At 50.8% G+C, this 9,676-nt stretch overlaps 2 protein-coding genes across 2 annotated transcripts in view; both read left to right on the top strand.

Moving 5' to 3' along the window:
- The first annotated feature begins 140 nt into the window (after positions 1 to 140).
- On the top strand, positions 141 to 3,395 carry LOC128835695 (voltage-dependent L-type calcium channel subunit alpha-1S-like). The gene is made up of 4 exons (XM_054025281.1): positions 141 to 147; positions 399 to 531; positions 848 to 977; positions 3,035 to 3,395. The coding sequence occupies exons 1-4, from the start codon at positions 141 to 143 to the stop codon at positions 3,137 to 3,139; spliced, it is 375 nt and encodes a 124-aa protein (XP_053881256.1). The 3' UTR covers positions 3,140 to 3,395.
- Positions 3,396 to 6,068: 2,673 nt separating this feature from the next.
- LOC128836194 (kinesin-like protein KIF21B) overlaps positions 6,069 to 9,676 on the top strand; it is a 42,558-nt gene continuing 38,950 nt past the window's right edge. The window contains 2 exon segments of the mRNA XM_054026222.1: positions 6,069 to 6,155; positions 8,688 to 8,794. Of these exon segments, the coding sequence (XP_053882197.1) occupies positions 8,688 to 8,794 (107 nt within the window). The 5' untranslated portion in view covers positions 6,069 to 6,155.

Genomic DNA, 9,676 nt, shown 5'->3' with positions numbered 1-9,676 from the left:
CTCCACAGCGGGAGTGTGAGTACCCCCAGGGGCTGTGGGGTGCGAGGGGAGCCACAGCCCTTCGTCTAACTGTGGTGGCCACAATCTCTCTGCCCAGCATAAAAGGAAACATGGCCAGATGTCAGGTTCCTGATCCCTGCATGGCGGGTCAGAGCTGTTTTGCTGACTCATCCTGCAGCTGGACCACGGGGTCTCATCATCCCCAACTCCGGATGGTTAAGGAAACAATCCCTGATTGGCTGCCCAGGATGGAGAGGGGCCAAGTGATCCTTCTCTACCTCTAAGTTTTAGCTTCTGCTAAGGTTTTTTTTTTTTTTTTGGCTGCTGCTAAGTGAATGACCCCAACATGCGAGCTCAAAGTGACTGACTCTGTTTCCCTCCCTCTGGCTGCTCCACAGGTGACGATGAGGAAGATGAGCCCGAAATCCCCCTGAGCCCTCAGCCACTCCCCCTGGCAGAGCTGCAGCTCAAGGAGAAAGCAGTACCCATGCCCGAAGCCAGTGCCTTCTTCATCTTCAGCCCAACCAACAAGTAGGTGCTGCTTCTCCTCCCATCTGTCAGAAACCCAGCAGTGATCAGCGAGGATAGAACCTGGAACCTCCCGACTGAGCTACAAAGTAACACCTTTAACTGTAATGGTCTGTTACAGCTTCTGGAGCCAGCTGTGCCCACACGCTGTCCCAGGGTCGAAGCATGCCGGGCACACAGAATGAGGGGTGCCACCCCCGAGACTCACGCAGGGATCTCCCCAGCTGCACCACTCCCCAAGCTCTAACCTGGGCTGTCACTCAGCCCCTTGGAGCTGACAATGCTTTGACTGCCTGCCTCCCCTCTCTCCCTTCCCCAGGATCCGAGTGCTGTGCCACCGAATCGTCAACGCCACCTGGTTCACCAACTTCATCCTGCTCTTTATCCCGCTCAGCAGCGTCTCCCTGGCGGCCGAGGATCCCATCCGGCCTGTGTCCTTCAGGAACAAGGTTCCCAGGATGGGCTGTTGGGGAAAGCAGTTTGAGCCACCAGAAATGTGCAGCTTCAGGGGAGCTGCTTGCCAGGCTATCGCCTTGTGCGCAAGGAGAGTTTAGTGCAGGGGATGAGGAATCAGGAGTCCTTGGTTCTTTTCCTGGCTCTGGAAGGAAAACCTGTTCCAGAGCTGCAGCAGGGGATTCTGGGTTCTCATTCCTGGCTGGCACTAACTTTACTTTGTGGCCCTGGGCAAGTCACTTCCTCTCTGTGCCTCACCATCCCAGTCAGTAGCAGAGGGATAATAAAGCTGCCCTGTGAGGTTACATTCGTTCCCCGCTGGGATCTGCTCGGCCCCTGTGGTGCAGGGAGCGGTAGAGATACCCACAGAGAAGTCCATTGCCCTGTGAAGCACTCGGAGAACCCACAAGTGTGGATGGAGTTATTCATCAGAACTCCACGGCTGGAGGTGGGCCATTGGGCAGGGTGCAGAGGTGGCACCAAGCATTCGTGCTGTCAGGCGCTCGTCTGGCTGGTTCTTGCTCACGTGCTCAGGGTCCAACCGATCACCATATTTGGGGTCAGGAAGGAGTTTCCCCCCAGGTCACACCGGCTGGCATCTTGGGGCTGGCTGGTTTTGCCTTCCTCTGGGGGACAGATCACTTGCAAGGACCCGCTGGGTATGTCTCAATAAAACAAATCCCTGCCATTGCAGGGGCCTGAGCCATTGGTGGGCCCCTCAATCACTGGACTGCTGGCTTAGGTTTCCGTGGAAAGCTCAGCAGCGTGGGGCACACAGCTGAGGTAAAATGGGACTGCTCTAAAAAACTGGAATCAGGACTCCTGGCTTCTGCCCCTAGCACTGCCACTAACTGCCTGTGTGATCACTGGCAAGTCACTTAACATCACTCTGTGCCTCAGATTCCCCACCTTTAAATTGTCTTGGATTGTAATACTGTGAATGTACAGAGCCTTTCATCTGAGGACCCCAAAGCACTGACACTAACCTCGTTTTACACACAGGGAAACTGAGGCCCAGAGAGGGGAAATTACTTGCCCAAGGTTACCCAGCTAGATGCTTACAGAGCTGGGAAAAGAACCCAGGGATCCTGACACCTTAGGCCATGGTCCTTTCCCAGAACCAGGAATTGAACCCAGGAGTCCTGACCCTAAATCGCCAGCATTAACCACTAGAACACTGACTGGCGAGGCCACATCTGGAGTCCTGTGTCCAGTTTGGGGCCTCCCACTACAAAAGGGATGTGGACAAATTGGAGAGAGTCCAGCGGAGGGCAATGAAAATGATCAGGGGGTTGGGGCACATGACTTACAAGGAGAGGCTGAGGGAACTGGGATTATTTAGTCTGCAGAAGAGAAGAGTGAGAGGGGATTTGATAGCAGCCTTCAACTACCTAAACAGGGGTTCCAAAGAGGATGAAGCTTGGCTGTTCTCAGTGATGGCAGATGACAGAACAAGGAGTAATGGTCTCAAGTTGCAGTGAGGGAGGTCTAGGTTGGATATTAGGAAAAACGATTTCACTAGGAGGGTGGTGAAGCACTGGAATGGGTTACCTAGGGAGGTGGTGGAATCTCCATCCTTAGTGGTTTTTAAGTTCCGGCTTGACAAAGCCCTGTCTGGGATGATTTAGTTGGGGTTGTTCCTGCTCTGAGCAGGGGGTTGGATTTGATGACCTCCTGAGGTCCCTTCCAACCCTAATCTTCTATGATTCTATGAACACTCTCCCCTCCCAAAGATGGGAACAGTAGCTAGGAATCCTGGCTCCTGGGCTCTAACCCTTGGACTGCTGTGCTCTGCTAAGGATAATCCTTTTCTGACTGCTGTGGGGACTGGGAGGCTTAATTCATTAGTGTCGTAAAGATGCTGGCGCGAAAGAAGCAGTCACAGTGCAAAGCATGTATGTATTATTGTGGTATTTATTATTAGCACCAGGTGTGCAGTTTCCATTCAGCGGGGCAGTGTGCCGTCTGTCTGCCAAAGCTCCTGGTTGTAGGCCGTTCAAATAACATCTGGTCTCCCGAGTTACCAAAACCTCTCCCTGATTTTTATCTTCAGGTTCTGGGATATTTTGACATCGGCTTCACCTCCGTGTTCACAGTTGAAATAGTCCTGAAGGTGAGTCACACCCCATCTTTCTGGAGCCAGTGCATAATGGGGTGATGCCAACGGTGAGGGGAGCCGCTGATCGGGGCAGAGCAGAGGCAGGCGTCAGCAGTGGCTGCAGTGAATGGGGAATCTTTGATTGAGGCTGCTGCTGCACACAGACAGCACTGGGGGTTCGCTGGCCAGCCTGTGCCACTTACTGTCACCACTAGGGCGGCCTCCTCCGTACAGCGAGTCAGAACATTTGCCTCAAACGTTTTTCGTTAGTTTCTCCAAAACTGAAATTTGTCATGAAATTGTGTTGATTCTGACAAAAATTCATGCCAAAAAAAAAACCACGTTTGGAAATGTTCAAAATGTTGTTTAGAATTTGATGTCCTTTCTTTTTTCATGTTTACATTATTTCATACCATGGCAGGAGTAACACTGCACTAGGTTTCCATCAATACGAACTACCAACTGCCATTAATGTACACCCATAATATGCCCTATTACTGTGACATGTCATAATATAATAGAAATTAGGGCTGTCAATTAATCGCAGTTAACTCATGCGATTAAATAAAAAATCACGATTAGTCGCAGTTTTAATCGCACTGTTAATCGATAGAATGCCACTTGGAATTTGTTAAATATTTGTGGATGTTTTTCTACATTTTCAAATATATTGATTTCAATGACAACACAGAATACAAAGTGTACAGTGCTCACTTTATATTATTTTTGATTACAGATATTTGCACTGTAAAAATGATAAATAAAAGAAATAGTATTTTTCAGTTCACCTCATACAAGTACTGGAGTGCAATCTCTTTATTGTGAAAATGCAACTTACAAATGTAGATTTTTTTGGTTCCATAATTGCATTCAAAAACAAAACAATGCAAAACTTTAGAGCAGGGGTGGCCAGCCTGTGGCTCCGGAGCCACATGCAGCTCTTCAGAAGTTAACATGCGGCTCCTTGTATAGGCACCGACTCTGGGGCTGGAGCTACAGGCGCCAACTTTCCAATGTGCCGGGGGGTGCTCACTGCTCAACCCCTGGCTCTGCCACAGGCCCTGCCCCCACTCCACCCCTTCCCTGAGCCTGCCGTGTCCTCGTTCCTCCTCCCCTCCCCCCCGCCATCCAGCCTCCTGCACACCACAAAACAGCTGATTGGGAGGTGTGGGGAGGGAGGGGGAGGTGCTGATCGGTGGGGCTGCTGGTGGGCAGGGGATGGCGGGGAGCTGATGGGGGGCTGCTGACATATTACTGTGGCTCTTTGGCAATGTACATTGGTAAATTCTGGCTCCTTCTCAGGCTCAGGTTGGCCACCCTTGCTTTAGAGCAGTGGCTCTCAAACCTTTTTTACTGGTGACCCCTTTCGCATAGGAAGCTCCTGAGTGCGACCCCCATTATAAATTAAGAACACTTTTTTATATATTTAACACCATTCTAAATGCTGGAGGCAAAGCGGGGTTTGGGAGAGGTTGACAGCTTTCAACCCCCCATGTAATAACCTTGTGACCCCCTGAGAGGTCCCAAACCCCAGTTTGAGAACCCCTGCTTTAGAGCCTACAAGTCCACTCAATCCTACTTCTTGTTCAGCCAATCACTCAGACAAAAAAGGTTTCAAAGTAGCAGCCGTGTTAGTCTGTATCTGCAAAAAGAACAGGAGTACTTGTGGCACCTTAGAGACTAACAAATTTATTTCAGCATAAGCTTCTTCGGATGCATAGAATGGAACACACAGACAGAAGATATTTATACATACAGAGAACATGAAAAGGTGGAAGAACGCATACCAACTGTAAGAGACCAATCTATTGAGATGAGCGATCAGTAGGGTGACCAGATGTCCCGATTTTATAGGGACTGTCCCGATATTTCCTTGTTTGTCCCGCGTCCTGACCGCACGTCGGTCGGGACACTGGACAAACAAGGAAATGTGCCGGAGCCTGGAGCCCGGAAGTGCTCGCCCCCCCCGCGCCCCGACTCCACTCCCTCCTCCCCCAATTGGCTCCCTCCCCAAATCCCCGCCTCTTCCCCAGGCTCACCATTCCTCCTCCCTCCGCAAGCGCTGGAGAGAGGCCCGGGAGACTCAGAGGAAGCGCGGGGCCGGGGTGAGTAAGAGTCCGGCCTGGCCCCGAGCAGGCAGGACGCAGTTGGGTGGTAGGGAGAGGAGGCTGTTCTCCCCCCCGGGCAGCGGGACTCGGGAGCAGCCGCTGCTGCAGCTCCCACTGCCGCGGGGGGAGGAAGCAGCCATGGCGCTCGGCAGCTGCGGCTCTGGCGCCCGCGAACTCCCCAGGCCCGGGCCTGCTGCGGGGACCCAGCAGCGCGCACGCTGCGCCCAGCCCCTGGCCAGTCGCGTCTGGGCTGCTGCCCAGGTGATGCAATCCTGCGGCGGCCCCGGGGCGGAGGTATCGGCAGCCCAGCCCCGTTCGTTCCCCTGCGGGACCCAAGCGGGACGGGGGGGCTGGGGTGTGCTGCCCCCACTCCGGGGCCGCCGCGGGATAGCACCAGCTGGGCAGCAGCCCAGACGCGACTGGCCAGGGGCTGGGCGCAGCGTGTGCGCTGCTGGGTCCCCGCAGCAGGCCGCACCTCGGGGGGTTCGGGCCCGGGCGCCAGAGCCGCAGCCGCCGAGCTTGGCCATCGGCCGCTTCCTCCCCCCTCGGCAGTGGGAGCTGCAGCAGCGGCTGCTCCCGAGTCCCGCTGCCCGGGGGGAAGAACAGCCGCCGCCTGGCCCCGCGGGCCGCCCCCCTCCTCTCCCTACCACCCAACTGAGTCCTGCCTGCTCGGGGCCAGGCTGGACTCTTACTCACCCCGGCCCCGCGCTTCCTCTGAGTCTCCCGGGCCTCCCTCCAGCGCTTGTGGAGGAAGGGTGGTTTTTTTTGTTTTTTTTTTGCCACGCCCCCCCACTACTCCCCCCTACCCCCGCGTCACCCTCCCCCCCTACCCCCGCGTCACCCTCCCCCCCTACCCCCCCCCCCCCCCCCCCTGTCCTGATATTTGACTTGGGTGATCTGGTCACCCTAGCTATCAGCAGCAGAAGAAAAAACCCCTTTGAAGTGATAATCGAGATGACCCATAGAAGGTGTGAGGAGAACTTAACATGGGGAAAAAAAATTCAGTTAGTGTAATGACCCAACCATTCCCAGTCTCTAAAGTTTGTTTACATTGACGGGAGATACTGCTGCCTGCTTCTTACTTACAATGTCACCAGAAAGTGAGAACAGGCGTTCACATGGCACTTTTGTAGCTGGCATTACAAAGTATTTACATGCCAGCTATGCTAAATATTCGTATGCCCCTTCATGCTTCTGCCACCGTTCCAGAGGACAGGCTTCCATGCTGATGACGCTTGTTAAAAAAATAATGCATTAATAAAATTTGTGACTGAACTCCTTGAGGGAGAACTGTATGTCTCTGGCTCTGTTTTACCCGCATTCTGCCATATATCATGTTATAGCAGTCTCAGATGATGACCCAGCACATGTTGTTCATTTTAAGAACACTTTTGCTGCAGATTTGACAAAACGCAAAGAAGGTACCATGTGAGATTTCTAAAGATAGCTACAGCACTCAACCCAAGGTTTAAGAATCTGAAGTGCCTTCCAAAATCTGAGAGGGACAAGGTGTGGAATATGCTTTCGGAAATCTTAAAAGTGCAATATTCTGATGCAAAAACTACAGAACCCAAACCACCAAAAAAGAAAATCAACCTTCTGCTAGTGGCATCTGACTCAGATTATGAAAATGAACATGCGTCGGTCCACTCTGCTTTGGATTGTTATCAGTCAGAACCCGTCATCAGCATGGACGCATGTCCTCTGGAATGGTGGATGAAGCATGAAGGGACATATGAATCTTTAGCGCATCTGGCATGTAAATAACTAGTGATGCCGGCTACAACAGTGCCATGAGAACACCTGTTCTCACTTTCAGGTGAGATTGTAAATAAGAAGCGGGCAGCATTAGCTCCTGCAAATGTAAACAAACTTGTTTGTCTGAGTGATTGGCTGAACAAGAAATAGGACTGAGTGGACTTGTAGGCTCTAAAGTTTTACATTGTTTTATTTTTGAATGCAGTTATTTTTTGTACATAATTCTACATTTTTAAGTTCAACTTTCATGATAAAGAGATTGCACTACAGTACTTGTATTGGGTGAATTGAAAAATACTATTTCATTTGTTTTTTACAGTGCAAGTATTTGTAATCAAAAATAAATATAAAGTGAGCAGTGTGCACTTTGTATTCTGTGTTGTAATTGAAATCAATATATTTGAAAATGTAGAAAACATCCAAAAATATTTAAAGAAATGGTATTCTATTATTGTTTAACAGCAAGATTAATCAATATTAATTTTTTTAATCGCTTGACAGCCCTAGCAGAAATATTATTTTAATATAGTTTATTTTAAAACTCTTTAAGGGCAGCTGCCACTTAGCATGGATTGAAACAGCTTCGCTTTTCTTTTAGATCAAAATGTCTCCTGTTTGTGTTGTAATGAAATAGTTTGACACTGGAGTTACAATGCAAACAGCAGACGTTTTGACCTAGAAGAGAAGATGTTTCAATCAGTGCTAAGTAGCAGCTGCCCTTAACTGTTTTTAAAATGCACAGATTAATCCATTCCAAGGCTAGAAGGCACCATTACGATCACCTGGTTTGACCTACTATGTGACACAGACCATAGAACGTAGAGAATGCCTTTAGAAAAACATCCCCTCTTGATTTAAAAATTGTCAGTGCTGGAGTCTCCACCACGTCTCTGGGTAAATTGCTCCTATGATTAATTACCCTCACTGTAAACAATTTACACCTTCTTTCCAGTCTGAATTTGTCTAGTTTCAGCTTCCAGCCATGGGACTATATTATGCCTTTCTCTGCTAGACTGAAGCACCCGTTATTAAATATTTAAAATAAAATCAATAGAATCATTAAATGATTGTCATTTTACGACACCAGTAGTAGTAGTGTATGCCACAGACATGTCATTAAATAATAGAAAAATAAAAATATTAAACAAACAAAAAAAAGAAATAAAATAAAATAAAATAAAACAAAATTTCAAAGTGTTCCAGAACCAACATTTTTCAAAACTTCCATTTCATGGGATATTTTGAAAATATTTTTTTTGTTCCAATCAGGACCAAAACCAAATGATGATGTGTCGAAATTTCCCCCGAAACAGAAATGCCGAGTTTTGACCAGCTCTGCTCCTGAGTCCCACCCTAGATGGACCAGTCAGAGAAGGCCCTGCGGGCCGTGCTCTACTGTGGCCGGTTGGGCGCCCAGGGAAGCATTTGTTTAGTGGCTGTCAGCCCAGTTCCTAGGCCACAGGTGTCTGCGTGAGAAAAGCACCATCACAATTGGCAGCTGGGCCAAGAATGGGCTGTGGAGAATGAACTCCCTGGAGAGACTCCTGTGGGGTGGGGCTGAGGCTCGCTGGCTCAGTGGTACATGATAAGCTTCCTTTACTGTGCCTATTCTGTGGCTCTAGAGAGGACTTAAGTGTCCAGTGCTCCAATCTGGCTTCTTTCATGAGCAGCAGTCACTAAAAAGAGAGAGGATCAGAGGTGATCTGCCCCGTTCCCATTAACTCCCCTCTGCTTCCCTTCAGATGACCGCATACAGTGCATTCCTTCACAAGGGGTCCTTCTGCCGGAACTACTTCAACCTCCTGGATCTGCTGGTGGTTGCTGTCTCCCTCATCTCCATGGGAATTGAGTAAGCACCTGTTGTAGCAACAGGTCTGCCTGTTCAGCAGGGGATAGGGCCATCTGCTGTGCTGTCATCTACGTTGGCAATAGAGACATAGGATGGGTTAGGCCATTGGTCTGTCTAGCCTAGTATCTCACCTCCAGCAATGACCAGTAACTGATGCTGCAGATTGTAGGGATGCACCTGGGCAGATGCAGGGCTGTAGATGGAGGGTGGGGAGTAATTCCCTCCTGATCCCTGTGACAATCAGCCTGTGCCCAGAAGCATGTGAGTTGGTTGATTCCCCTTGCATTAGCATTCATACACTATTCAGTGCCACAAAGTCATCCAGCCACACTGTTGGGAGTAAGGAAATAAACAACCCCTGAGAATGGGGAGGAGAGGCTATGACATGAATTGGATACGCAAGGATTTTGTGGGCAGGCACTCACTTCAATCTCGAATTGCCTTCCTCCTCCCCCAAGTTCCTTCAGGACTCCTGGGTTCTGTTCCTCATGGTGGGTGGGAATGTGGCCTAGGGGCTAGGGCTCAGGATAGGGATGTCAGCGATCCTGGGGGCTAGGCCCAACTCTGCTACTGATGTACTGTGCAGCCGCCGGCCCCTTCCCCCACGGTGGGAAGCGCCTAGAAGTGCTGCCCTTGGGGAGCTCTGTCAAACTGGATTGCAATCCCCTCCTAGAACACATGACAGCCTGGCCCCGCCAGAGCATGCTCCCGGCCTGTCCTTCTGGCCCTGCCGCTCCGCACCCCCTGGCCTGCCCCCTGCAGCACACCGCCAGCCTGCCCCCCAGCGCGCCCCCTCCCGCTCTGCACCCCCCAGCCTGCCCCCTGCAGCACACCGCCAGCCTGCCCCCCAGCGCGCCCCCTCCCGCTCCGCACCCCCCGGCC

The sequence above is a fragment of the Malaclemys terrapin genome, chromosome 4, assembly GCF_027887155.1.
Source record: "Malaclemys terrapin pileata isolate rMalTer1 chromosome 4, rMalTer1.hap1, whole genome shotgun sequence".
In the NCBI taxonomy this organism is placed as follows: domain Eukaryota; kingdom Metazoa; phylum Chordata; order Testudines; family Emydidae; genus Malaclemys; species Malaclemys terrapin.
Note: the sequence above shows the minus strand (reverse complement) of the source record. Positions and strands in the feature narration are given on the sequence as shown.

Excerpts from the sequence above, each read along its gene's own strand:
- LOC128835695 (XM_054025281.1), top strand. Across the intron at positions 532-847 it reads ATCTTCAGCCCAACCAACAA|GATCCGAGTGCTGTGCCACC; the intron begins GTAGGTGCTGCT and ends TCCCTTCCCCAG. Across the intron at positions 978-3,034 it reads CTGTGTCCTTCAGGAACAAG|GTTCTGGGATATTTTGACAT; the intron begins GTTCCCAGGATG and ends TTTTATCTTCAG.